This window comes from Perca fluviatilis, chromosome 7 (assembly GCF_010015445.1).
Source record: "Perca fluviatilis chromosome 7, GENO_Pfluv_1.0, whole genome shotgun sequence".
NCBI classification, from domain to species: Eukaryota; Metazoa; Chordata; class Actinopteri; order Perciformes; family Percidae; genus Perca; species Perca fluviatilis.
Genome location: NC_053118.1, coordinates 31,662,561 through 31,689,115, shown reverse-complemented (window position 1 = coordinate 31,689,115; position 26,555 = coordinate 31,662,561). Strand labels below are relative to the sequence as shown.

The 26,555-nt window shown below is 39.9% G+C and overlaps 1 protein-coding gene across 4 annotated transcripts in view; it reads left to right on the top strand.

Moving 5' to 3' along the window:
* LOC120562591 (diacylglycerol kinase beta-like) overlaps positions 1–26,131 on the top strand; it is a 61,631-nt gene extending 35,500 nt beyond the window's left edge. For 3 of the 4 annotated variants that reach the window (XM_039806383.1, XM_039806385.1, XM_039806382.1), the window contains 13 exons: positions 7,419–7,468; positions 9,084–9,158; positions 9,392–9,511; positions 11,145–11,262; positions 12,471–12,559; positions 12,912–13,028; positions 13,317–13,415; positions 14,435–14,536; positions 19,549–19,622; positions 20,243–20,317; positions 24,458–24,543; positions 25,209–25,298; positions 25,825–26,130. In XM_039806383.1, the coding sequence (XP_039662317.1) occupies positions 7,419–7,468; positions 9,084–9,158; positions 9,392–9,511; positions 11,145–11,262; positions 12,471–12,559; positions 12,912–13,028; positions 13,317–13,415; positions 14,435–14,536; positions 19,549–19,622; positions 20,243–20,317; positions 24,458–24,543; positions 25,209–25,298; positions 25,825–26,024 (1,295 nt within the window). In that variant the 3' untranslated portion in view covers positions 26,025–26,130. Of the gene's footprint in view, positions 1–7,418; positions 7,469–9,083; positions 9,159–9,391; positions 9,512–11,144; positions 11,263–12,470; positions 12,560–12,911; positions 13,029–13,316; positions 13,416–14,434; positions 14,537–19,548; positions 19,623–20,242; positions 20,318–24,457; positions 24,544–25,208; positions 25,299–25,824 lie in introns of all 4 variants that reach the window. The other variant, XM_039806384.1, reaches the window with a different exon arrangement.
* Positions 26,132–26,555: the final 424 nt, after the last annotated feature.

Genomic DNA, 26,555 nt, shown 5'->3' with positions numbered 1-26,555 from the left:
TCTTTTAATTAGCTCAGTGTGAAATTGGAGGATGTCGGAAAAAGGTTTTTGCTAAACTGATAGACTGAAACATTACGGCAACGTAAAAAGCTCCATGAGCAAGAGCTTGCTGAAATGTCAGCTACTGGTTGGTACTGGTATTGTCTGTTGGCTAGTCTTGCAGAATAATCACATCTACTAGAGACCACATAAATTAAATTACTGAGGAGCACAGTGATTTTATTCCTCATCTCACCCCGTAATATTAATCTGGTCCAAATGGGGTTTTAGACAATTGAGGTGTTACTGGGCGGACAATAGATCAATAATATTTAAACTAAGATCTTTATCCTCACTGGAATCCTTCTTCTTTCTTTGCATCAGTGCAACAACGCCCACTTCTTATCTGTTTGATGTTTAATGTAAGAGATAAGACACGATGAATAATCCTGATTAGAATAGCTGAATCGATGACCGAGTCGATGACTAACGATTAGTCGCTCCAGTTTTTCAGATGTAGATTTGCTGCTTTTCTCTTTTGTATGTGATGGTGAACATAATATCTTTTGGTTTTAGACTGTTAATAGGATAAAACAAGCAATATCAATAGGCTCTGAGAAATTGTGGTGGACATTTATTACCATTTCCTCACATTATCTGGACAAAACGATACATTTCTGAATCAGCAGGTTATTCAAAAATGAAAATAGTTGTTTGTTGCAGCCATGATAGTCCTGATGTGCCGAGGTTATAAATGAGGTGGAAGCTGTTAGCTGTGCATTCTTTTCTACATTGGGAAAAGTTTGTTTGTAGTTTAACTTATGGTTGCGTCGGTATCATCTGGTAATGCAGTGTCGAGCAGATCTACTGTTGCTATGGTTACCTGCAGTATTGCAGCATTGGAAACACCTGCTTGTCTCGTCTTTGTTTAACATGTCCTGTTACACTATAGACAGCTGCCAGCCAATCAGAAGCAAGTATTGTCCATGGCTTTATTTACTATGAGAGATAATTTTCTGTAATTGTTGTAGAGATATCCTGACTGATCTGACCGGACATTCATAATGGCCATCTCACGTTACGCTTTAATCTGCATCAGTGCTGAGTCTGAGTCCAGATGCATAGGCGTAATTTAAACTGGGGGATGGGAGGGGTAACAACCCCCCTCCAATAAGCAAATCTGGCCAGTGCAACCCCCCCCAAAAACCTTTTTATAATTTCCCTTACATAAATAAAGACATTTGCATAAAATGATGCAGAAACATTTACCAGAATGCAGAAAATGAAGTGTTTGACCTTTTTAAAATTTCAATTTTGCTCAAAAGTCTAGATTAGCTCAGTTGGTAGAGCAGGCGCACATATATGGAGGTGTAGCCTATACCTCGACGCAGAAGGTCCAGGGTTCGAGTCCGACCTGAGACGATTTCCTGCATGTCATCCCCCTCTCTCTCCCCTTTCATATCTATCTGTTCTTTCCATTAAAGGCTGAAATGCCCCCAAAAAAGACAACTCTTGATCGCAACCTCCCCAATGTTGAACCCAAAGTTATGCCCTTGCACAGAGGACTCTCAACCCTTCTTTATCAATCAATCAATCAATCAATCAATCAAATGTATTTATATAGCGCTTTACAAAAACCATCATTCATGGAAAGAATGAACATAGAAAATAGTAAAATCAGAAAAGGTTACACAGAAACAAAAGAATGAAATTGTCACACCACTGCTACGTATTAAAGGCCAGACGGAACAGATATGTTTTGAGTTTGGACCTAAAAAGAGCTACATCTGTGATAGTGCGAATATCAGCGGGTAACTTGTTCCAGAGTCTCGGGGCAGCAACTGCAAAATCCTGATCACCCCAACGTTTATACCTTGACCTAGGCACTTCTAAAACTTGCTGATTTGAAAAAGACAAGACACCCCGGTTGTGCTCTCGCAAGTTAAAATTTCAGACAAATACTTCGGGGCCAGACCATTTAAGGCCTTAAAAGCAAACAACACAATCTTAAAATCTATTCTAAAACGCACAGGGCCGGTAGAGTGTAGAGAACGGGGAGTAATAGGTGCACGCGTCTAGATGTATTTGTTAAAACCAGCGCAGCATTTTTGCTACAAGTTGAAGACGTGAGATGGAGGTTTGATTCAGACCAATATAAAGAGCATTACAGTAATCCAATCTTGAACTGATAAGAGCATGGATCGCCTTTTCTAGATCATGCCTGTTCAGGAAATGCTTAACTTTAGCCAGGAGGCGAGCTGGAAAAAGCTCATTCTAACATTACTGATCTGCTTGTCAAATTTCATGCTGCAATCAAAAGTAATACCCCAAGTTTTTGACAGATGACCTAGTGTAGCAGATGCCAGAGCTCCCAGATTCAAAGCTTGACGGATCTTAGCGCCCGGAAGCACTGAAAATAATACACTCTGTTTTATCTTCATTCAATTTAAGAAAGTTTTCTGAAAGCCACAACTTAATATCAGCGATACAACTAAGCAGGGAATTTAGTGAAACACTGTCATTAGCTTTCATAGGCAAATAGATTTGCAAATCATTTGCGTAACAATGAAATGACAGGTTATGCTTTCCTATAATAGCTTCTAAAGGCAACATGTATAAAGAAAACAGAATGGGGCCAAGAATTTAGCCCTGGGGTACCCCACAAGAGATAGGAGCAGCTGACGAGGAGAGCTCACCAATCATGACAGAAAAGCTCCTATTTGCCAAATAGGAGCTAAACCATTTAAGTGCCGAGCCTCTGATGCCTACACAACGTTCAAGGCGAGAGAGGAGGACTGCATGGTCCACTGTGTCAAAAGCTGCTGTGAGGTCTAAAAGCACTAAAACAGTAGGATTCCCGGCATCTACTGACAAGGCAATATCATTGTGTACTCTCAACAGTGCAGACTCAGTACTGTGACGTGATCTAAAACCAGATTAAAAATTTTCAAACACAGAGTTCTGCTGTAAAAAGGCTTGTAACTGTATAAAAACAACTTTTTCCAAAACCTTTGACAGAAAAGGCAGATGAGAGCCTGGTCTAAAATTGGACAACACTGTGGGGTCAAGATTAGGCTTCTTAAGTAGGGGCCTGACCACAGCATGTTTAAAGGCAGCTGGGACAGAGCCTAAACTAAGACAAGAATTTAAAAAAGTAAGAAGACTCGACCCAATGGTGCTATTAAAAACCTCCTTCACCATTCTGGCGGGAACAATGTCTAAGGGACAGTTGGTAGGTTTCATGTGTTGTACCACCTCACTAAGTAACGTCAGAGAAACTGGCTTAAATTCCTCGAACACAGCTGAATGTGCAGGATAAGCAGATAAAAACAATTTTAAAATTAGCACTGGCGTTTTTTCTGACAGATGCTATTTTGTCAATAGAATAACAAAGAAATTTCTCACATGTCATGATTGAATATCTGTCAGAGCAGAGGTAACATATATATATATATATATATATATATATATATATATATATATATATATATATATATATAAATATATATATATATTTATATATATTTATATATATATATATATAATATATATATATATATATATATATATATATATATATATATATATATATATATATATATATATATATATATATATATATATATATATATATAAATAAATAAATAACACTCTGGGTTCATGGCAACTGCCGGATATGACAGAGGAGAGATGCTGCATCTTTGCCACCTTCACAGCCTTCTGGTATGTGGTTAGACTGACCCTTAATAAACCCAGTGATACATGTAAATTGTCCTTCTTCCATCTTCGTTCAGCTTGTCTGCAATGTTGCCTAAGGGCCCTTGTGGTATCATTTAGCCAAGTGTCTGCCTTAGGTTTAATAGATTTAATCCGATGAGGGGCAACAGAGTCTAGGATTTCAGTGCATGTGGAATGGAACACAGAGAGAATGTTATCTGGGGAGAAGGGAGATACCAGACCATTCTTTACATAAAACTGTGAGTCCACAAACGCAGAAGCAAACTCGCCAGCTGAAGAGGAGGTGATGCAGCGGCGCCTAAAAGCTGAGGAGACAGGCTTAATAGCGGGTGGTGGAACACTGATCTCGAACCTGATGGGGAAGTGATCTGAGATACCAGTTTCTGTTATTTCTGCAAGTGAAACTGAAAGCCCATAGGAGATGATGAGATCCAAGGTGTGGCCAAGATGATGTGTCGGCCCTTCCACACATTGATTAAGGCCAAAAGGGTTCAAAAGTGTTTTAAAATCAAGAGCCAGTGGGTTTGAGGGACAACACACATTTGGAGCCGTAATTGTCTCTGCATCAGGTACAAAAGAATAAAAGGACATGAATTAATGAGATCTATGAATCATTCATTTATTAATCTGATCATCTATGTTGACCTTAGTTCTCCACTTAGATTTAACTCAACCAATTTGATTATTTATGTCTGTTTCTCCAGCCCTCCTGTCTGCGAGGTTAACATGACATCAGTCTGAACAAGCACAAAGCCCTGATAATACAGAGTGCCTATAGTAGCCTCTTCTCAAGCCAATGGCAAACAGATACTGGGTTTTCTATGAGAAATGCAACATTGTATGTCCTATTGATATTTATTTGCCATTTAAATATTTGCCAGGTATCTTCTTCTCTCTGTATCTCAGTCTCTGTGTGTGTTTTTCTCTCAGCTTTTTATTAAAATCAGAGTTTTCTCTGGTGTATTAATTGGCTACAAAGCACATTCAATCCATCATTGGTGTCATCTTATTCTTTCCCCCTGGTGAAAATTAATACCTGAAATAAGCTCTTTCAGCTTTCAGCCAAAGTTAGTATCCATTTTTATTCAATCATCACAATTTCTACTCTTCTTTTCCTGCTTCATCACTCTTCTTTAATTATCTTTTCAGCTCCCATAAAGCTTCTCCGCTGGGATGCTTGATGCCTCATGGTCGCAGTTTATTGACATGTCTTCCCACATCTCTTAATTGCATTTATCACATCAAAGTTACATTGCCTAATTGGAAATATTTTGTCTGTGTTGATGTAATTCTCATCCATCTGCTGAATTATTGAGTAGAGTAGCACTCATTAAGCACAAAGAAGACTAAATAATTCAACTGATGCTGCCTGTGTGTGAGCACATCATGGATTTAACTATGGATGATGTCTTATGAGCTCTTTCTCTCCCTCTGCCTGCATCCCTGTCTCTCCCCAACTCTGTGAGCCACACTGTTGTCATTTCTCAGGTGGATGCTTCCCTCTGCTGGTTAGTTTAAGAACCGCTCTGGTTTCAATGCAGCTTGTTTCTGAGCTGATGGTTTTCTTTGGTCAGGATCATCTAAAACGAGCACATTTTTGCAAACTTGCACAGTCTGATCTGCAAAAAACATTTCTTAATCATTTAAAAAGACTCTTGCTCCAATGCAGTTTCCCTTGTTTCAGTTTTTTTTTTTTGTGTAAAATGAGTAACAGTGTCTTCATTGAAACAACAGAGAATAACTACGATATTCAAGACCATTCAACAAAATAGTAACAACATGGACAATAATCCATAAACCTTATGAACTTGTATGTATAAATGACAACACCATAAGCCCGTCATTCACATCTCTCCCCAGCATAAAGCTTCTTAGGAGCCCTCCAGAAAGCTCACGTGCTTTCCCCATTTTCTAGTACAAACATCCAATCTGGCAACCAATCCAACTGTTTATATGACATTTTTTCGAACGCCATCCTCTTAAAATAATAAATGTATTTTTTTTAACACTTTAATGTCCTGTTAAGATTATCTTATTTGATTTTTTTTTTAACCAACATAAGGTGTCGCTGAGAAGAGAAATCTCACTAGAAATTTGCTTGAACACATTTATGGAGGATGATATGTCGGTGTTAAGCAGCCATAACTAGTTTCAACAAATCTGTCTTATCAAGCTCATAAATGGGTTTTCATACAGTTAATAACAGTTTACAAAACACCTGGAAATTGAAAATGAAAGGATGTGAGATGTTGAAGAACAAAATAAGATGCATCTTGAAAAGTAATTAGGTTAAATGGCAAAATGAAATTGGAAACTAATGAGCACAAAAAAAGAGGAAATCCACAAAGATTTAAACAGCTTACCAGAATAATCCAATAGGTATTATCATAGTGTTATATCAATCTAGAAAGACTTCACATTTATACTAATATTCTGTCAATAGTTCACTGTACCAAAATACATTTTGATAATCATGAGTTTATATTTAACTACCAAGTCAGTAAATACTAAATACAGACAGTCAGTTGGCTTTTACTTGTGCACACGTTTGCATTTGTTGGTTGTTTCCATCTTTCCTGAACCACAAAGACATCAGCCCTAAAATGAAGTCTAAAACCAGCCTCTGAAATGTGATATGAGTTGTCTTCATATCAATGTTCTCTTGATAGCAATTTGTGTAAAAATATTGGACTATCTAAATAAAATATGAGCGCTGTTTATCCCAATCCATTTCACAGGAAAAGGATCTCTTAATTAGAACCCATCAGAAGACTACTGGTTTTCCCTGAAACTATTTTTGGAACTTTCTTATTATTATTAAAAATTCATAAACAATCATTTCAATTTGATTCAATACAACTTACTTAAACCCTGCAGAGACAATGTTATGTCTATTTAATCTCAGTTATAAGGGAAATTGTAAATCTCTTCCTAAAATGATTTTTTTTTTTAGAGATTTAGGTGATTCAGAGGTTTTTTTTCTTTCATGAGTCATAGTCACGGAGGAAATTGTACAACCCATTTGTTTTTCATCATCTTTAGCACTTCTTTACCTCCTGTGGGACCTTTTTGGGTCACCACAATCACCTCCTTTTGACACCACCAGCCTCCGCCCAACACCAGCATCACTCCACCCCTCCCTTTCCCCCCTAAAGACCACACCCCCTCAGGAAACTGGCACTTAGCTCCTCATAAGTGGCCTGACGAACCGCCATCTGACGTCAACCCGCCCTCTGCTGCACCTCGACCACGCTCATATGGTAGGCCCGTGGGTGGGGGCGGGGCAGCGGTGGGTTGGAGCACCTCTTAAGTATAGACATTTGTAAGGATATGATCTGCAGTCGGGTCACGTATTTGTTGTTGTCACGATTCTGTTACGTTCAGACGCATTACCGTGACGTAAGAGGAAGAGCCAATCTCCACTGTGATGTGGGAGCTGTCTGTTTCCATGGCGACACCTTTGAGTGGTAATTGGGGGACACTTAAAGTTGCAACAATCAGATGCTCCCAACTGCCGAGATTCAGGTTTAGCTTTGTATTTGCATGCAGTGAGGTACACAGTGAAATAAATGGAGCAGCGAGTGCTCTGGCCTCTGCTGCCAATAACTGCGTTTAATGTTCACTTCAAAGGATGGGAAGGGTGGAGAGTGCAGGGTGTGAATGCTGTAGCTTGACATTTAGTTTTTTTTTTCTCTCCACAGTTATGTTTCGCCTCTATGACACTGATGGAAACGGGTCTTTGGACAGCTCGGTAAATATTTCCCCTCTTTAAGAACAACTTCCCCCTGAAATTCTTTGTTCAAAAAGGTAGAATTGAAGCTGATAGCACCCAAAGATATGTTGCTCAAGTCTTTTTTACTGTTTAAATATTTCAAAATCACTAATAAGTCTTTTCTAATGAGCTTTATTTGTATGTGTGTACTCGAGACACAAAGTACAGGTATGAGGAGGTATAATCCTGTCTAACTAACTAACAGTTGTGCTTATTATCTGATGATTATATTCTAGATTAATCAATTAATCGTTTGAATTATAAAATGTCAGAAAACCGTAGAAGATGCCGGTCAAAATGTCCTAAATCCTAAGGTATTATCATCAAACTGTTTTATCTGACCAATATTCACAACCCAAAGATATTCTATTTCTTATCCCAATTGAGGAGCTGAAACTAATGTTTTCCTTCAACAATTATTTAAGTGATTAATCAATCACCAAAATTGCAGATTATTATTCTGTCGATCGGTCACTCGTATCAGCTCCATGTGTTTGTGTACTTTTTATTAAGCACAATATACAAAGTAGTTGTTGACTATACTAGTTATTGTCAAGTTCAATATGAAACCTACACAATAAGACATGAGGACATGCGTAGTAATAATAATGGGTAATACTTTACTAAAGTGCTGTACCAATGTACAATTTTGAGGTACTTTACTTGACTCTTTCCATTTTCTGTCACCGTATACTGCACTTCTGCTTCGCTACAAATCAGAGGGGAAAATTGTTCTTTTTACTTCACATTTATTTCACAGCTACAGTAACTTTTAAGATCACATTTTAGGTAAACATTTGCTCAATTCATGAAATATACACACAGTAGGTATTGGTTAAATTACTATAAACTTCAAATACAGCTCTACCTTGACAACAATGGGCATTTTGCATAATAAGTAGTTGTATATTAAATGCTTTAGGTACATCTCTCTAACTACTGTATGTATTCTATGTACTGCATGTAAGTATATTAGGGGTAAATAATACAAATGTATTGGGCGTTGGTATATTTATGAATGAAAGCCCACTAGTGCTTATGGGTACATGCATGGGAGGGGGTGGGGGGTTGGAATTAGAGGGGCAAGGGTGGAGTGGGTGGAGGAGTTTTGTAATGTATCCCATTATTAATATCCCATTATTGACTGGGAGAGGGAGAGCAAGGAAAAGAGGACAGAGAGCATACAAAAAAGCACATATTAATTTAGTGTGACCCAGATTTCAGAAAAAATAAAATGGTTGGTAATTTAAGTGTGAATTCTTGATTTGTTCTCAACATCTTAAATAAGTCCAAAGTGCATTATAGTGATTCAGTATCCCACTGGATAATAATATCACCCCTCTATCCCCCCCCCAAAAAAGCAACCATTGTAATTAAACCATCAGCCTCAGTGCGCTTCCCACGCTGCCTTTGTTTTTCTCTGCGCAACTCTTCTGTGCGGAAGAATGACATTCCCAACCTGTTATTACACACCGTCTATCAGTCTATTCAGGCCAAAGACACTTAGCGACATCAGCTTGTAAGGCTGCAATATACAGAAAGGTAAATACAGTATTTTTGTGCCTGTAATTGACTGTCTGTGGTCTCACCGCAGGAGCTGGAGCACATTATCTCCCAGATGATGCATGTAGCCGAGTACCTGGAATGGGATGTGACCGAGCTGAAACCAGTAAGAGACATTTCACCTAGTTAACAGAAAGGATTTGAATTTAATAGAAGCAACCCTCTTGGCTTGTTACCAGACACGGGGTTGTTTTTCCCCCACAATGATGACACTTCTGTGGCTGTACTTTAACACTAAATGATGACCCTGAAAGAAATTGAAGATGGGCCTGAAAATTCAGTATTACAATTAAGATTGTACACTTCTTATCTTGATGTCTGTCCTTGTTTTTACTGTAGATCCTCCAAGATATGATGCGGGAGATCGACTACGATCATGATGGCACAGTGTCACTGGGGGAGTGGATCCAGGGAGGCATGACCACCATCCCCCTGCTGGTCTTGCTGGGCCTGGAGACGGTGAGTCCACAGAGACACCACTTCCATTTTCTGGTGACACCGGCCGCTTGTAATGCTCCTAGAAAGAAAGTTTTCGAATGGAAATTTCAGAGAAAAACTGGAGCACCTTAATTGATTTGCTTCAGATTTTGACACTACTGTTTCTTTAACAATCACAATGAAAAAAGGCAGAAATATCATACATGTATAGTCAACCTATGATATATGTGTACATACTCAACTTGTGTGTAAACAATAGTTACCATATTCACATACTCAGTTTACCATTTTAGCAACAAAAGCTGATGAGAAACATAATTATTTCTACAGGTATTTAGTTTTAAACAGAAGTATTGGACAAATTAATTTTTTTTTGCACTACATGAAAAGTCAGGGGATCGCTTAAGTTATTCACAATTCATCCTGACTGCGGCACGACTGTATGAACCAAATGCTATGGCAATCCATTGAATATTTGTTGAGACATTTCACTCAAAAACACAAATGTCAACCTCTTGGTGGCACCAGATGAAGTCAGAGTTTGACTTTAGGATTGATCCTCCGGGCATCATGAACAGCTGTACATAATGCCATTGCAATCCATCTGATAGTTCATGAGATATTTCAATGTGGAAGTGACAGACCAACATTTCATGCCATACTTAGAGCCCAGTGTGGCTAAAAAAGTAACACTACTCTTAAAGTAATCCAAGTCTAGGTTATCCACTTAAGGTTGCGTTCAGTGTCTAAACGTTTTACAAAAGCACATCTGCTGGACAGAAGAACATAAAAAATAAAGTCTGCACACTAGATAATGCTTCCATGATTGCCATTAGATAGGTTTAAAACGTACCTGATGATGTCGTCTTGTGTGATTGTCTTGAGGTCTGGTTCCCCGAACCATTTGGAGAAATATCACAGGAGGAAAATATCTGAATTTCTGTCCTTGCTTAACAACTGCCACACTTTACGTGTATTGTGTTTTAAAACTAAGGGGTAAAGTGTGATGCTGACGATAACGACGCTCTCTAACAGCTCACTATGAATGACTGTGGTTCATACTATCAGCTAGATTACTAAAATTTCAAATGGGAATGTATTTTTCCTTCTGGGCTGTGCTACTGCATGTTATAATCAGAAAAACACTATAGGCAGTGAATATAAACAAAAGACATTCCTCATCATTACTAATCAATTTTCTGCTATTCATAAATGATCTCAGAACAGCTCACCCACTCCCCAGCGGTTTCCTGAGAACAGCCTTACACGTGTGTGTATCCCCGCTGCTGCTTTGTGATCCCCAAACTAATAAGAGCGCCATCAGTTCTGCCTTCAGTTCGTCTTGCTTCCACTAGATGGAACCATTTGACCAGCTTCAGCAGAGATCCCTACCAAGTGTCATTTTTTTTATGAATGAATATTACTAAAAAGAGAAGACAGCAAAACGTGTCCTCAGTCTTTTACTGCATTTGGAAAACACAGCTGGAAGAACCGAAGTAAAATACAGACACAAATAAAAATACAACTAGTGAGACAACCATCGAGCCAACTCAGTGAAATGATTAGCTGATGATTCTCCCACCAGAATATAAAATGATTTAATGAAGCAGTTAAATTACTCAATGAATCATTTGATGTGTTTCTGTGGCTGCAGAATGTTAAAGATGACGGGCAACATGTGTGGAGACTGAAGCACTTCAACAAGCCGGCCTACTGTAACCTGTGTCTCAACATGCTAATTGGACTAGGGAAGCAGGGACTGTGTTGCTCATGTGAGTAATTCACTTACCATTAAGGGTTCCACAGATACTTTGATTTGCACAGACAGATAACATACAGACACATCAACTGGGCCGGTGTTGTCTTTTCATGTGTTACAGTGACGATATTATGGATGTTACTCTGGGGTCACATTTACAGTGAATACACCCATGCTAAAGTTGACTGAAAAGAGGAATAAAAAATCATCCAGGATACTATGCATCCTGATAAAGTTCCCTTGGCCTTTGCAATTAAAATAGCCCCACATCATCACATACCCTTCACCATACCCAGAGATTGGCATGGTTTTATTTCAGTTAGCCTAATAGCTGGTTTGATTTGCATTGAGAGATGATTTTATGGAAAGTACCCCATGCCAATCTCTAGGTATGGTGAAGGGTATGTGATGATTTGGGGCTATTTTAATTCCAAAGGCCAACGGAACTTTATCAGGATCCATCAAATAACTGGCCTTTAAAAATAAAAATCTGCCTGCCTCTATGGGAATTTAGCATAGGGGTGTGTACTATGGGAATTTAGCATAGGGGTGTGTATACTTATGCCCCCTGTATTTTAAGGAAGCACATTTATTTATTTACAATACATTATTCATTCACAAAGAAATTGGTGTCCTTAAAGGTTGGATTGTTCCTCATTTATTTTAATTAAGGCATTAAGATCAATTTCCAACAGATGAGTTTTTATTCCTCTTTTTAGTCAACTTTAGCATGGGTGTATTCACTTATGCTAAGCACTGTATGTTCAAATATTGCCGTCTTATTTTCCACCTGGCCATATAAAGAAGTATGTACTGTAATTAATCTGAGGTTTAGCCAAGAGTTTCCAGTGTCAAATGATGGTTTTAAAAGCTGTTTTAAAGAGGCTTTTTTGATACGTAATGCTGAAAAAGCAAACCGTGTATCAGCTGTGAAAAAAGATAACCAACTACCACAGTAGTAAAATAGTAGTTGTAGTAGTTACATTTAAACATTCTGAAACTATACATTTAACTTGCGTTTTAGCTATAATCCTTTTTTTCAATAGTGCACTAACTCTACACTCTTCACAGAAGCTGTTTTTCACAACATATTGGCAACAAGCACCTTCAGTACAGCTTGTGTATATCCCTTATAATTGTATGAAAAGTCTGTATTTTCTTCCCTCTGTGATCTGTCTTTTCCTTGTTGAAAGTATTAAATTGCATTTTTTTTTCTCCCAGTTTGCAAGTACACAGTCCACGAGCGCTGCGTGGCTCGCGCTCCGCCGTCTTGCATCAAAACCTATGTCAAGTCCAAGAAAAACACAGAGGTGCGTCCAATTGGAGTTTTTACCAGTCAGCACGATTGGATCAGCGATGCTCCACAGGGCTTAGGATGAGGGCTTCTCGTCTTCTAATGAAATTAAAACAACTCAATCCGCTACTAAGCATTGCTAATTACCATGACAAGCCTGGTTTAAAGACACAGGCGGCATCATTTGCTTGGCCTTTCTGATTCTCTGCTGTGCTTCATTTTTTTCCCTTCTTGCTTGTTTTCTTTCCATCTTGCTTTCTTTAATTGTTGTGTCACTTGTGCCTTTGTATACATCTTGTTTTTCTGCACCATGTTTCTTTTCTCACTTCTTTTCCCTCCCTGTATGCTGTCTCTCCCTCTCTCCGCAGGTAATGCATCATTTCTGGGTGGAAGGGAACTGCCCCACCAAGTGTGACAAGTGTCACAAAACCGTTAAGTGTTACCAGGGCCTGACTGGGCTCCACTGTGTGTGGTGTCAAATCACGGTAAGCCGCCACCTGAGGAGAGGCAGCCACCTTCTCATTATATTCCCACTGCTTCTTGTTTTTTTTTTTTTAGGGTTTCGTTTTAGCACCTCGGCTACCTCACAAGTCATCCCACCAATTTACACCCAGAAAACACTTGTTTGGGTTCGCAGGTTAATAGAAAATAAAACCGAAGCCATGACATGTGTAATGCAAATAATGCCTGAGCATATAGCTGAAGATGTGCACCTTAAAATGTACTGTTGCTGTCAAAAGTTGACTGTAAATAACGACTTCCACCTCCTCCAGCTCCATAACAAGTGTGCCTCCCATGTGAAACCTGAGTGTGACTGTGGACCCCTGAAGGATCACATCCTGCCCCCAAACTCAATCTGCCCCGTCGTCCTGGTAAGACTTCACTCCTCTCTGGTCAGCGGTCCCGTGGCTGGGTGAGGCTAACCTTGTTTGACACCGTGTTATCTGAGGATGCAATCATCAGCCTGTGTTCTCCCACTGAGCTCTGAAATGGAAAAACTTTATTTTTCTTTTACCAGATTTAAAAAAAGAAAAATCGTACTAAGTCTATTTCATGAGAAAAGACTGCACCTAAAATTGCTCATTAAGTAACTCTAAAACATAGATTAGCCACGGTGAGTAATCGTTTTGACTGACTAAAGTTGCCTGGTATCATCATATAGATCGGGAAAAGGTTTCATGACATTTTTTTTCAGACATGGCAAAAAACGCGGCATGCTACAATCAGGGCTAAACGCAAATTGTCTCTTTTTTTTTAAGGATGTATTCATTTAGTGGAATATAGCAGATCTATTATATTTTCTGCAACTTTTATTTAAACAGAGCAGAAAGTCCTCTGGAAATCAACATCTGCTCACGAACTAAACTGTAATTAAACCCAGAGTCTCTGAACTTTCTCCATTTCACTATAATTGCAGTTGCACCATGCAGATCAAATAGTTATTTCCCAGTAACTTTCTGAATCATTGAATTATTGGGAAATTACAGCCCCATAAAACAAAGTGATTTACTTTCCAACATGATAGTCTTAATGCTGTTTTGAAGCCTTTGTCACGCTGCTAGGGATGACATTTGGTTGGAAAGATATTAAATCATTTATTTATTTGTTAATTTTTGTTGACCTGAAAGTAATAGAAAATACCAACATCAACGGTACGCAGCCCTGTTTACAACAATAACTACTGTAACACGTGACAAAAAAAGCATGAACAATATACTGTTTAAATACAAATGCACATATTTGAGTTTTCAGAATAAGCCAAATGAAGTAAAAGCAGGAAAAAGAGTTATTAAAGTACCATAACTTCCTTTTAGATTTCTCTCATAAATCATAAAAGTGGAAACCACCCTGGATCCTCTAACACCCTCGCTGTTTGACCTTTGACCCCCAGGAAAGGCAGTCGACGCTCAGGAAAGACTCCCGGTCCAGCCAGTCGAGCCGGGGGAAGATGCAGAGAGCCAACTCGGTCACAGTGGACGGCCAAGGACTGCAGGTGAGTCTTTTTTTTTTTTTTACCTCTGTGTAGTATTCTCCTGCTTTAATGTGCATGGATACGTTATATCTGTACCGTACTGCAATGCTCCACTGTACACACAGAGATCACTTACATTTCATCCAACCAATATTAATCTAAATATGTTTTCTGGTGGGAAAAGAATCGGCAGCTTGGATTTCAGAAACAACTTTTTAAAATTTCCAAAAACGTTTAGATAAGATAACATTTCCTAAATTGATGTACAGTCTGGACATATTTCACCAGATCTTCTTACGTCTCTCGATTCTTAATTCATACATTTACGTTGGAAGCACAAGTTGTAAAATGAGTCACAACTTCTTCAATATGCCATGGTTGGTTAAGTAAGTAAGTAAGTAAGTAAGTATGTAAACTTAAAACCAGAGTAACGAGGTGCTTCACAGGTGCTCACAAGGTACCGTAGAATACAACAAGAATCTCAGGGATTTAGATGAAATGTTTGAAAGCTTGTTAAAATGCGGTGCTGACTCAGATGCCCTGACACTGTCCCTAAAACAGTAAAAACACGACCCACCTTTTGTCTTAAGCCTGGACTTTTCACAATATCTGATTGTCAGATGTGAAGCGTCTTGTTGCAGAATAAAGGGTTAAAAGATCTAAAGATGTAAAGTGAAGCCAGACCATGCAGGGATTTAAAAGCATTCAACAGAATCCTAAATTGAGTTCTAAAACGTATATGGAGAGTGACAATGACTGGAGAGATATGCTGGAGGCCTTGCTGCTGCATTCTGCACCAATTCTAAACCAGCAGCCTTAACAGTTATTTTTTAGAGAGTATCCATGCATCAGACCTTTTATTTTGAAATCAACCTCTGCAGTTGGTCTTGGGGCATATGATAAGGCTCTGCAGGCCCTGCTGGTAATCAGTATTATACAGCACAGCCCCGTCCCCCCCGATCCTCTCTAATATCTGTCAGCCAGCATGCTGGCGATGGAAACCTGCCGCTGTCTGTGGCGACTGCTCGTCTACGCGTGGCTGGGAGAGAAATATGATGAATCATATCCCAGGCACATCCATCTATGCCTCTCGCCGGCTAACCAGCATAATAATCAAGATTATTATTTATAATTACAGGAAGTAATGGATCACTCTGGACTGGACAGGGAGCTCATTAATTCACCCTTGGCCTGCTGGGATAGCAGACAGGGGGAGTTAAGCGCTTCATCTGTGTCAGGGAGAGCACGGGGCGAGTTATCGCAGACGAACTGCACAAGGAGCGATTCAGACAGGGGGCCGCTGGATTAGAGCCTGTTTATAGAGCCTCTGTGAGTTTGGCCTCCGGCACGGCAGGTTGTGTCTGTCCACAGTCTCACTGCCGCTCTCCGAGAAAATCCTTTACCCACGTCACACGAGACAAACTGCCCTGCCAATTAGGAAGCGGTGACAAATAACTATTGTGACTGAATTGGGATTCATGATTTATCTGGTTGAGAGTACACTGTAACAAATTTCCCCTTTAAATTACAGTAAAGAGCTGGCAGCTACATTTACCTGCTTTTTACTGTAATGTTACAGTGTACCTACTGTTTTTTATAACAACAGTTTATTACTGTAAAACATTTTACGGTGCTGCGCTGTATAAATAAGCTTTACAGTAAAATACTGGCAGCTACATTTACCTGCTCTTTACTGTAATTCTACAATATACCTACTGTAATTTATAACAGTTTGTAGCTGTAACGTTTTTTATAGTCCTGTGCTGTATAAATAGAAAGCTTTACAATAAGATAATGTCATCTATTTGCTTGCCATTATACTGTTATTTTAGTGTTCCTATCTCCATTATCGACTTATTACTGTAAAATGTATTTTAAAAGCACAATTGAATGTGATTTTTACAGTATAACACGGCTAAAACTTCTACAAATTCTACATTTCAAAATGAAAACCCTTCATTCAAAATTGCTTAATATAAAAAATGACTTAATCAAGAAATGGCCTTTGGCTGTATTAGGCTTTTATTCAAGCCAATCAACAATCAGACACAACTCATACATATAAAGAGAATGTATGAATGAAAATTAAATCCATAAATACCATGAATATTACTCAGGCTTATATCGCCATACAAAAATACATTTGTTAAAAAACACATTCAGGGGACGGCCTCTGGCTCACCCAGTGGGAGCGTTCACCCCATGTGGGCTGGGTCCTGCAGCGGCGCGGGTTTGAATCCAACCTGCTGCCCTTTGCTGCGTGTCATCCCCCCTCTCTCCCCCTTTCATGTCTATCCACTGTCACTATAATAATAAAGGGAAAATCCCCCAAAAAATAATCTTTAAAGGTCCCATGGCATGAAAATGTCACTTTATGAGGTTTTTTAACATTAATATGCATTCCCCCAGCCTGCCTATGGTCCCCCAGTGGCTAGAAATGGTGATAGGTGTAAACCGAGCCCTGGGTATCCTGCTCTGCCTTTGAGAAACTGAAAGCTCAGATGGGCCGATCTGGAATCTTCTCCTTATGAGGTCATAAGGAGCAAGGTTACCTCCCCTTTCTCTGCTTTGCCCGCCCAGAGAATTTGGCCCACCCATGAGAGAGAGACATCATGGCTTTCAAACGAGCAAAGTGGCAGTTGGTCAAGGCCACACCCCCACCCTCCACCTTGTCCCCCCCTCCTCTCTCCTCCTCAATAGCTACAGACACAGAAATGGCACATCCTAAGGAAAGCTCATTGTGGGACTGGCTCTAGTGGCTGTAATTCTGCACCAAGGCTGAATTTCGGGAAAGAGACTTAAGATACAGTATTAGGGGACCACTAAGGTCTATATAAAAGAGACTTCAGATACAGTATTAGGGGACCACTAAGGCCTATATAAAAGAGACTTCAGATACAGTATTAGGGGACCACTAAGGTCTATATAAAAGAGACTTCAGATACAGTATTAGGGGACCACTAAGGCCTATATAAAAGCATCCAAAGATTACCATGTCATGGGACCTTTAAAAAAGACACATTCAGATAATACATTTTATTTAATGGAACAATAATTCAACAACTAACCTGGAACTGCACAATTTGACTGCACAGAACTTAACTGAAGAACATGAACATCTTATGGCGATGGGTTGTCGGCTACATGAAGCCCCACTCCAAGTCCAAGAAGTTTTTGATGAGAGTTGCCACACGGGGATTCACACTAGCTGCCATTTTATTTAGTGCCGTCCTCTTTGACACCCACCTTCCCCTGGGTGGCCTTTGTTCAACTCTCGGGGTTGATTCCAAGGAGGCCCCTAAAAAATTTAATAACAGAGAAACCATGTAAGATATTAAATAATCAAAGTAATTAAGACTTGGATATTCATTTCTTAGCCTTTGGCAATAAAGATCAAATAATTCGGCATGCGACAGTGGTAACACGGTTTAGCTAGCCTACTACCTAACGATTAGGGTGCATGCTTGCAAAATATTTTTTTTTTAATAAACAGTTAATACGATGCAAATTCAACCCGCAATAGCAAACCAGGGTAAAGCTGAATTTTATAAGAGCACAATGACCTTGTTAAGTTACCTTTAGCAGCAGGATGGCTGAGGATGTGCGATGTGTAGTATGTGAGCCAAGTAGGTGATGCGTGCCGTCAACCTCTGTGCTGGCCCGGCAGAGTCACTCACTATCGGGGCAGAATTTCTCTCGTTTCTCTCTTTCTCCTCTTCTTATTTTTTGTACTTCTTTGAATTAAATCTCTGGTATAATGTTATATTTTTCCAATTACTCTCTTCATGAAGTGGTGGGGACTTGATGATTTTAAAAGAGTTGTGGGCGGACTCAACCTGGCTACTGAAAAACAAAAAAATACCGTACTGTAAAGTAGCTTGATGTTAATATTTAGTTCCTCAAATGGCTCAACATTTACAGTATTGCACTGTATTTAGGAAGAACGGCGTATTGTATTCTATTATAAAATCCTGTATTTTTACGGTAATTTATATATTGTATCAGTGTATTGATTGGCTGAGAGATAGATGGGTTGTTTTACTGTACTGTATACCCATGGCTGTCTACTTACTAAAACCAGGCCTGCATCTAATATTATCAACTAGAAATACCTTAATATCTGGTAAAAACTGGAGCAAAAGAATGATATTATTGATTTAGTGTGATACATTTTGCTGGCAATATTCTAAAATTTTTTCTTTTTGTCAACAATTGATCATACAAATAGTATTGTATGTGTCTATCCAAAGCCTGATATATCTTCTCCCACTGTATCAGAGAGATCCATTGTTGTCCAAAAAATTATTAAACACACATCAATGAGCCACACTGTTGCACTGGGTGACATGTTCCTTCATTACCGTGAACGCAAACACTGTACTGCAGTTTATCTCGAATCACACGCACCGTCCTGCTGCTGTAAATACCCACCAGGGCACCAAATATATATTAATCCGCCACTTAAGTCCCCAACAAATGTACATTTACTCTTGTTTGAGTAAGAGAGAGCCTTTTAAAAAAAATATATATATATTTGTGATCTGTTTTTACAGATATGTGTCTTCACTAAGAATGATTCTGGAGATGAGAGCAGGGTAGGGAAGTCAGAAAGTATTGACGTACGGACTGACAAATGATTGGTTTTGGTCTTTTCATGAAATCCTTTTAATATGCTTGAACCGCTGATCAAAAAAATCAACTTAAAGGGAACATTTATGTGATCTTAGCAATACATTTTCTTGGGGCTTCATCACTGTTCTGCTTTATAATTAGATATTATAATTAACACAAGATTAAATTTGGACTCGGGCAAAGAATTGGTGAGCGCCCACACTTTGCTGTATCCAGGTGCCACTTGTGCACCTCTGCAATGAAACAGGAAAACGATGAAATGGAATCCGATGACTGGCATCGCTTGAAAGTGCAGTATAGACTCGATAAAACGTCCGAGGGATATGGCTTGAAAGTGAATTCCTGTGAAGCATCCTGCAGTCTCCAAACACCAACGGTTTGTTTTGACATCTCCCATTCAGATCACAACAATAGAGGGCACTCATCCTCTGTTAGTGTTTGTCAATCCGAAGAGCGGGGGGAAGCAAGGAGAGAGGTAAGTACACACTCTGTCTCAACATGCTACAAGAGGCCTCTGAAGCCCGGCTCCTCAGCCGCAGAGGGAAGGAGGCAGCGCGGCCTCTGGCTGCCAAGTGCTTTAGGCTTACTTCGTCAAATAAAAAGACAACAACATGAACCTAAAGCGCCGACCACCTTCGCCGTCCGCTCGTACGTCCCCCCTCTCTCCTCTCCACAAGACACTCTCCTCGCTGGTCCCTGGCTGGTCCCCCTTCTTTAACCCAGGGCTAATTGGGTTATTACTGAAACATATTCATTCACTTCTTATTACGCCGGCCCTCATTTGTTTAAATTATGAGATCAAAATATGACTTCAGCCAGTTGATATAATGAAATTGAAATTAAAATGAATTAGTCTTTCTAATGGTTTTTCCTCGAGGGGACTTTGGGTATGTCCCACCCCCCGCTGCCCAGTCCACCGCCTTGTCACGCTCTGATTGGACGCCGGTCTGCGTCGGCGCTTACAGGACAAAAAGTCTGACCCTGAATCCACATTTCTACATAATCTGTGATATTTGAATTACATGTTTGCATTGTGAGTTTACCGTTTGTTGTCTCGATGTTTTATCTGATCTCTCTGCGTGTTCACTCCTGTAGGATTTACAGAAAGTTCCAGTATCTTCTGAACCCGAGACAAGTGTACAACCTTGCCAAGAATGGACCCATGCCAGGGTAGGTCCTGTGTTCACCCCATAGACCGTATGGTTCAAACAGGGAAAGATCACTTCAAGGATAGGTTTAAAACAATAGTCAGGTGCACATATATACATTAATAAAAAGTTTGTGCTTGCTGTAATCATTCCTCCTGTTCATACTGTCAATCAAGCAGTTCTCATGTCTTTTAATTAAAGGCACAGTGAGTATGATTTTCCCAAAAATAACAATGTATACAAACGATCGTTTTAAAATGAGATTGAATCTGGGATTGGCTTTCACCCGCTGGCGAGGACCTTAACCTACGTTGAGCCAGGACACGAACCCCGGTCTCCTGGGTGAAAGTCCTGTGTTTGTTTGACCCATCCACCACCACAACCTACCTCCTTACTCTGAAAGTTGACGCTCTATCGGTATCGGCTCCGCTACTGCCTAAAACACTGGTATCGGTGTTCGGAAGTACTGGAGTTTATGCACCGATCCAATACCACGTAATAAACCCCTAAAGAAAATCTACGTTAAATTAGTTTATTTATGTTCTTTTTCCGTTATAACTGACTGTCAAACTGGAGAATAAAAGAAAGTTAGTTTGTACATGTTCATTCAGGCAGTGGTGGCCTAAAGGTTAGAGAAGCGAGCTTGTGACCGGGAGGTCGTCGGTTCAATCCCCAGACCGACAGGATAAAAAAATCTGGGTGGGGAAAGTGAAAGAACAGCGCTTGTCCCTAAACCTAACCCAGCCGCTCCAGTGGAGCTGCTCAGTGGCCAGCAGATCAGACTGTGGTTGTACTGGGCAGCTTCCAGGTATGAATGTGGAACTGTGTGAATGTGACAGGTCGTCGTTGCAAATGAGAAGTTGTTCTCAATTGACTTACCTTACAAAGAGTTCAACCTGAGCCAGACCAACAACAAAGGATCCATCCATACAGGGATAGTAGTATACAGCTGTTAAAACATAATAAATATATGACACACTGGGATCGGATCAGTACTCTGTATCGGCCGATACGCAAGTTCAGGGAAGCAAAAAATGGTATCGGGCCATCTCTAGCTCTTGTACTGCGTCACCTTACTTCCTGCTTTGCTCCCGTCATAACTGCTCGACCGCTAGAGACTTATGTCGCCGTTTCTTCAGGGGAGGACAGTCACCATCATGGCCGCTATGAACGGGATAAATTGATTACAGCAAACCAAAACAGTTTTAAAGTTTAAGTACTGTTTTTAAAATGGACTAAAAAAAATGTGGACCGATCCTAAGTTTATCTGAGTTGACAAAAAAAATGGTGTTATGGATCAAATTCATTACTGCTTATTGACAAATGTGTGTGTGTGTGTGTGTGTGTGTGTGTGTGTGTGTGTGTGTGTGTGTGTGTGTGTGTGTGTGTGTGTGTGTGTGTGTGTGTGTGTGTGTGTGTGGAAAACAAAACTTCAGTTAAAAGATACTTATTTTCTCAGTGCACTCTTTGGAGATGCATGTTACACACTACATCCAAAATACATTTACATTACATTTCCTATACCTTATTTTACTTTATCTAAAATCACACAAACCAGTGTAGAAATACACTGCAAAACAAACTGCAATTTATTAGGTGGCAAGATGAAAAATAAGTTTAAAAATGAAAAATGTATCTTCAAATGTGACAATTTTGAGGCAGAATTTTTACATAATTCTGATGTTAATTGTTGTAAACATCGAAATAGAAAGAAAGCCAAATCATACAGTATCTGCTAATCATCTTCTGTTCACAAATAAGGCTGTTGTTGCTCTCATATAATAGCCACCATCACATGCAAGAGAAGCCTTTTTAATATTAGAGCCTTCACTCGCCTTCCTCACACAGCACAGACACAAATGAGGTGAGTTCACACATAACAAATCCTGGAGACGACAGTATCATGCTGTAGCCTCGGACGAGCGGCGGCTCCGTATGCATTAGCGTGTATGTGAACGGGCGAGCCGGGGACGCAGATGACTGACGGGTGGAGAGGGGTGAAACTCTCACCATACCACATGTGATCACGCATACAGACGAGGAGCTCTGTGCAGGCTGTAGGTGCAGGCTGCATCGGGTTTCCTATGGTTCACATCTGTGATTAAGAAAATGAATGGATCGTTTACATGCATAAGGCTCCTTCATCACTTTGGTGGTACATAGCATACAGGAATGCCTCTCCGCCGTGCCGCCACGTTGTTTGGCTTTGATTAGATCTGAAAAACAGACTATTTGTGGCTTATAAAAAATAAATACACAGCGGCACACGCAGGGTGCCACAAAAAAAAAAACTCCACAGGGTTTTCGACGGTCTGGGCGAGAAACTGGCGCAACACATTGTGCCAACGCAGCTCCCAAGTTTTTGGGGACTGACCTCATGTCCACTGTGTTGTCTCTCTTCTCTTGATGTCCCTGCACGTGGCCTGAAACCTCGCCTGGAGCTGAACCCAGAGCTTCTCCTCAGAGCTGACAGCATTCCAGATAACCTTGCCCCGCTGTAACCTTGTTAATATTTAGTCAAGTGTGCGCACGGCCGCACACATTAGAGAGGTGAGCGGTCAGCGTCGGACACTGCAGGCCGAAGCAGCCGCACGCACTGCTGTCAATTAGCTGCCTCACTAATGCAATTACAGCAAATTAAGTGTTTGTTTCTTGGTATTTAAACATCCCCAAAGTTGCCTTTCATGTTTGCGGCCGTCTGTTTTGCGTCTAATATGGTTTGTGGTCCCAGTTGGAGAGTAATTGAGCGAATCATTTACCCGCCATACGAGGCTCGGAGGCTGGCTCATTCAGTTAGGGCTTTGTTATTGTGAAGGAACGGAAGAAGTTGGACTGAACATTGCCTGTCATGATCCAATTAACCCTCGAACAGGCAGGCTTGTTCGCCGAATGAATAATTGTCGATGCGACATGTGTTATTTTGTGGGATTAGAGGGGGTTTGCAGTGTTCAGTGGCAGTGGGCTCAAAGAAATGCTCATGACCGCGCACAGATCTATTATGTGAACACTTAACACTTTCTTTTATTGTCAAGAAAGTCTGAGAAAAGATGGAATGTCCTAATTAACCTCAAAAACTAAACAAATCTTTCATTTTAAAATGTTTGTTTAGGGCCAACTCATGCCTTGTCATAAAATGTGACTTGAGAGAGCACAACAACTGTAAATACTTGAAAAGGAAGCAGGAAACACTTCACGATGATGGGAATGCAGCGCAGAATTTATTTCATAAAGTGACATTTCAGCAGCAACGTGCCTTCTTCAGAGCTTAAAAGAGCAACACTGTGATTTTAACTTTTGAATCACTTCCAGAGCGACCAGATTTACAAAAAAAACTCAAATGAATGAAGAAACTATAGGTTTATTTTTAATACAATTATATATATATATAAAAAGTCCCAATCCTAACCCTGAACAGCTCAAAAACAAACTCAAAATGTTATAATATTGCTTTTAAACATGATCCAGTACAGAAAAAGAATCATTACTTCTGTTTTGGAGTCTCAGAGGGTCCCCGCGTAAAAACATATATTATTAAGATGGATTGTCATATGCTCCATATGTCCAGTTGATGTTTGAGGGGAGTCTGTTGTTAGTTTTATAACAGTTGGTTACCTGTAACAAACTGTGTCTGTGAATTTCTTTTTGAGAAACAACTGAAATATATATTTGTTTCTGCGTAGCCCATAGAACATATACAAGAGAAATATTCCCTTATCTGGTGTAAATAACAATGCTTTTATTTTCATGTCTGTATTTTGTCGCCTTCATCAAATGCGTTAAGTCAGTTTGTGATAGAGAAGAATTAACACGCAAATACATCTCTACATATTGGGTCCTAATACGGTCAATAGAAGAATTTGCAATATTATTATTATTATTATTATTACAAACACAATAGTGTGTGCGTCTGTGAGACTCCAAACAATGAGGAAGTAAAGCTAATGTCAACAAAACGCAGGGTTAAACCCTTCAACCTTCTAGGCAGTATATAGTACATTTCAGGCGCTACTGAAAATAGCTAAACATAGAGCTAAACATGTGATGAGAATTTGTAAATCTGCATGAAATGTTTCAAAGAAGACGGCTTATCGTTCCATATACAGTTAAACGATAAAATACACACTGAAAGGTAATGTGCAGCGCATACTGTGTTTTTTTGCAGGCTGAACTTCTTCAGAGATGTTCCAGGCTTCAGAGTGCTGGCCTGTGGAGGGGACGGCACCGTGGGCTGGATCCTGGACTTCATAGGTACAGCGTATATTATGCATTTCATAATATTTGGTGTTATCACAACATAATCAAGAATCTGGTCCCATTTAATGATTTTACTCATTACAATCCCCCAACCCTCCTGGGGTGCTTTAGTATATTTACTCATACAGTCTCCTGGCGCTGATAACGTGCAGCAGACTACTTAAACACTCCATTTCCATTTTTTTTTTTTTGTGGCAAAATTGAATTTGTTTTTATTAGTTTTCAAAGCCAGCAGCAGCTCTTGTTGTTCAGCCTGAAATGGTAAAGCGTGTTGTATGGTTTGTATATAAACACTTTTCTTACGTCTGAGCCTGCGTATTCAAGGGTGGTAAAATGGGATGATTACGCGAGTTGGAAAACAACATGCTAGTCATCATTTGAGGGGGTGGGGGGAAATCACCTGGTTTCTCTATTTGGTCTTGAAGATGTGTTACTTGTTCTGGCTCTGAAAAATTGCCTCAATTTTTTATCAATCAAAACAAAGAGGTAATAACCGTGTCTTGAAATAGACTGTACAACTGGACGCTCATATTGACTTGGAGTTTTAACAAGTGGAGCTGCAAAATGGATGCTTTCTTTTCCAAGTCTTTGCAGTGAGTTTGTTTTCTTGGTTTGGCCTTGTTTCGCATCGTGTTGTGATATTTGTCCCGCTGCTCCAGATAAGGCCAACCTGGACAGGAACCCCCCCGTGTGTATACTTCCTCTTGGCACGGGCAACGACCTGGCAAGATGTCTGCGATGGGGAGGAGGTACTGACAGAAAATAGATGCATTGCAGTGAAATACATGGCTTTAATTCACCTTATTACATTCACACATACACTAAGTATACTACTGTATACTATAACCCTTTACTATAATCTGCAGATTGTTTTCTAGATTGATTGTCTGTAAAATGCCAGAAAATAGTGAAAATGTTTCCTCGAACTCAGTTTCCCAGAGTACGAGGGGACATCTTCCCAAGTCTTGTTTTGTCCAACCCAAACTCAAAGATATTCAGTTTACACTCATTTAAAACAGAAAAGCAGCAAATACTCACATTTGAAAAGGTGCAACCAGAGCATGTTTGGAGTTTTTGCTTTTCTGTAGCTTTGACTTGAAGCATAAATTGGATTTAAAATAAATAAATAATACCAGTCCAATAAATCAACAAACCAAGAAGAACTTGGAGGTAGTTTTGCACTGATGTTATCGTAAGTCATTAAAAGGCATCAGCCGAGTAGTACAAGCTCTCGACCCATTGTAACACACAACTTGTGGTTTTTGTTTTGCTGAGGCTATGAGGGCGAGAGCCTGCTGAAGATCATGCAGGACATCGAGAACAGTTCAGAGGTGATGCTGGATCGCTGGAAGTTTGATGTCACACCCACAGACAAGGAGGAGCGAGGGGACCCGGTGCCTTACAGTATCGTCAACAACTACTTCTCCATTGGAGTGGTGAGTCACACTTACAGTCAGTATTCGTGGCACTGGTGAGGCAGGAGAACTAGGGAACGGGAATCTTGAGTTGTATATACTGTATATTATATAGTCCTTGGTTGAGAAAGTGAAAGATCATACCAAGGGCTAGGTACCAGTTTCAATACTTTTTAGGCAACGGCCGAATTGCCTCTAAAGTCTTGAGTATTGAAAAATGCCTTGTTAGGGACCGTTCGGTATGTATGGAATGGACCACCGGAGGAAAATAGGGGAGGGTCATGTCTTTTTATTCTTTGTTGAGGGGATGGTCACCCAACAATTTTTAGTCTAGGGCGGGGGGGGAGGTCACCCAACTTTTGTATTCATCATACATCATCATAAAACAGCTAAATTTCAAAGTGGCTTGTTTGGTGCATATTTTTCCATGTAGCTCTTAGTCTCGAACCTCATTCGCTACCAGATGGGTCTGACCCATGAGTTTGTCTGTGGGGCACGGGGAGCACTGCCCCCCCTGGTGGCTGAAACGGGTAATTGCATTGTTTAAAAAATGAGTGGAATAATTACGTCTCGCATTACCAGATATTTTAT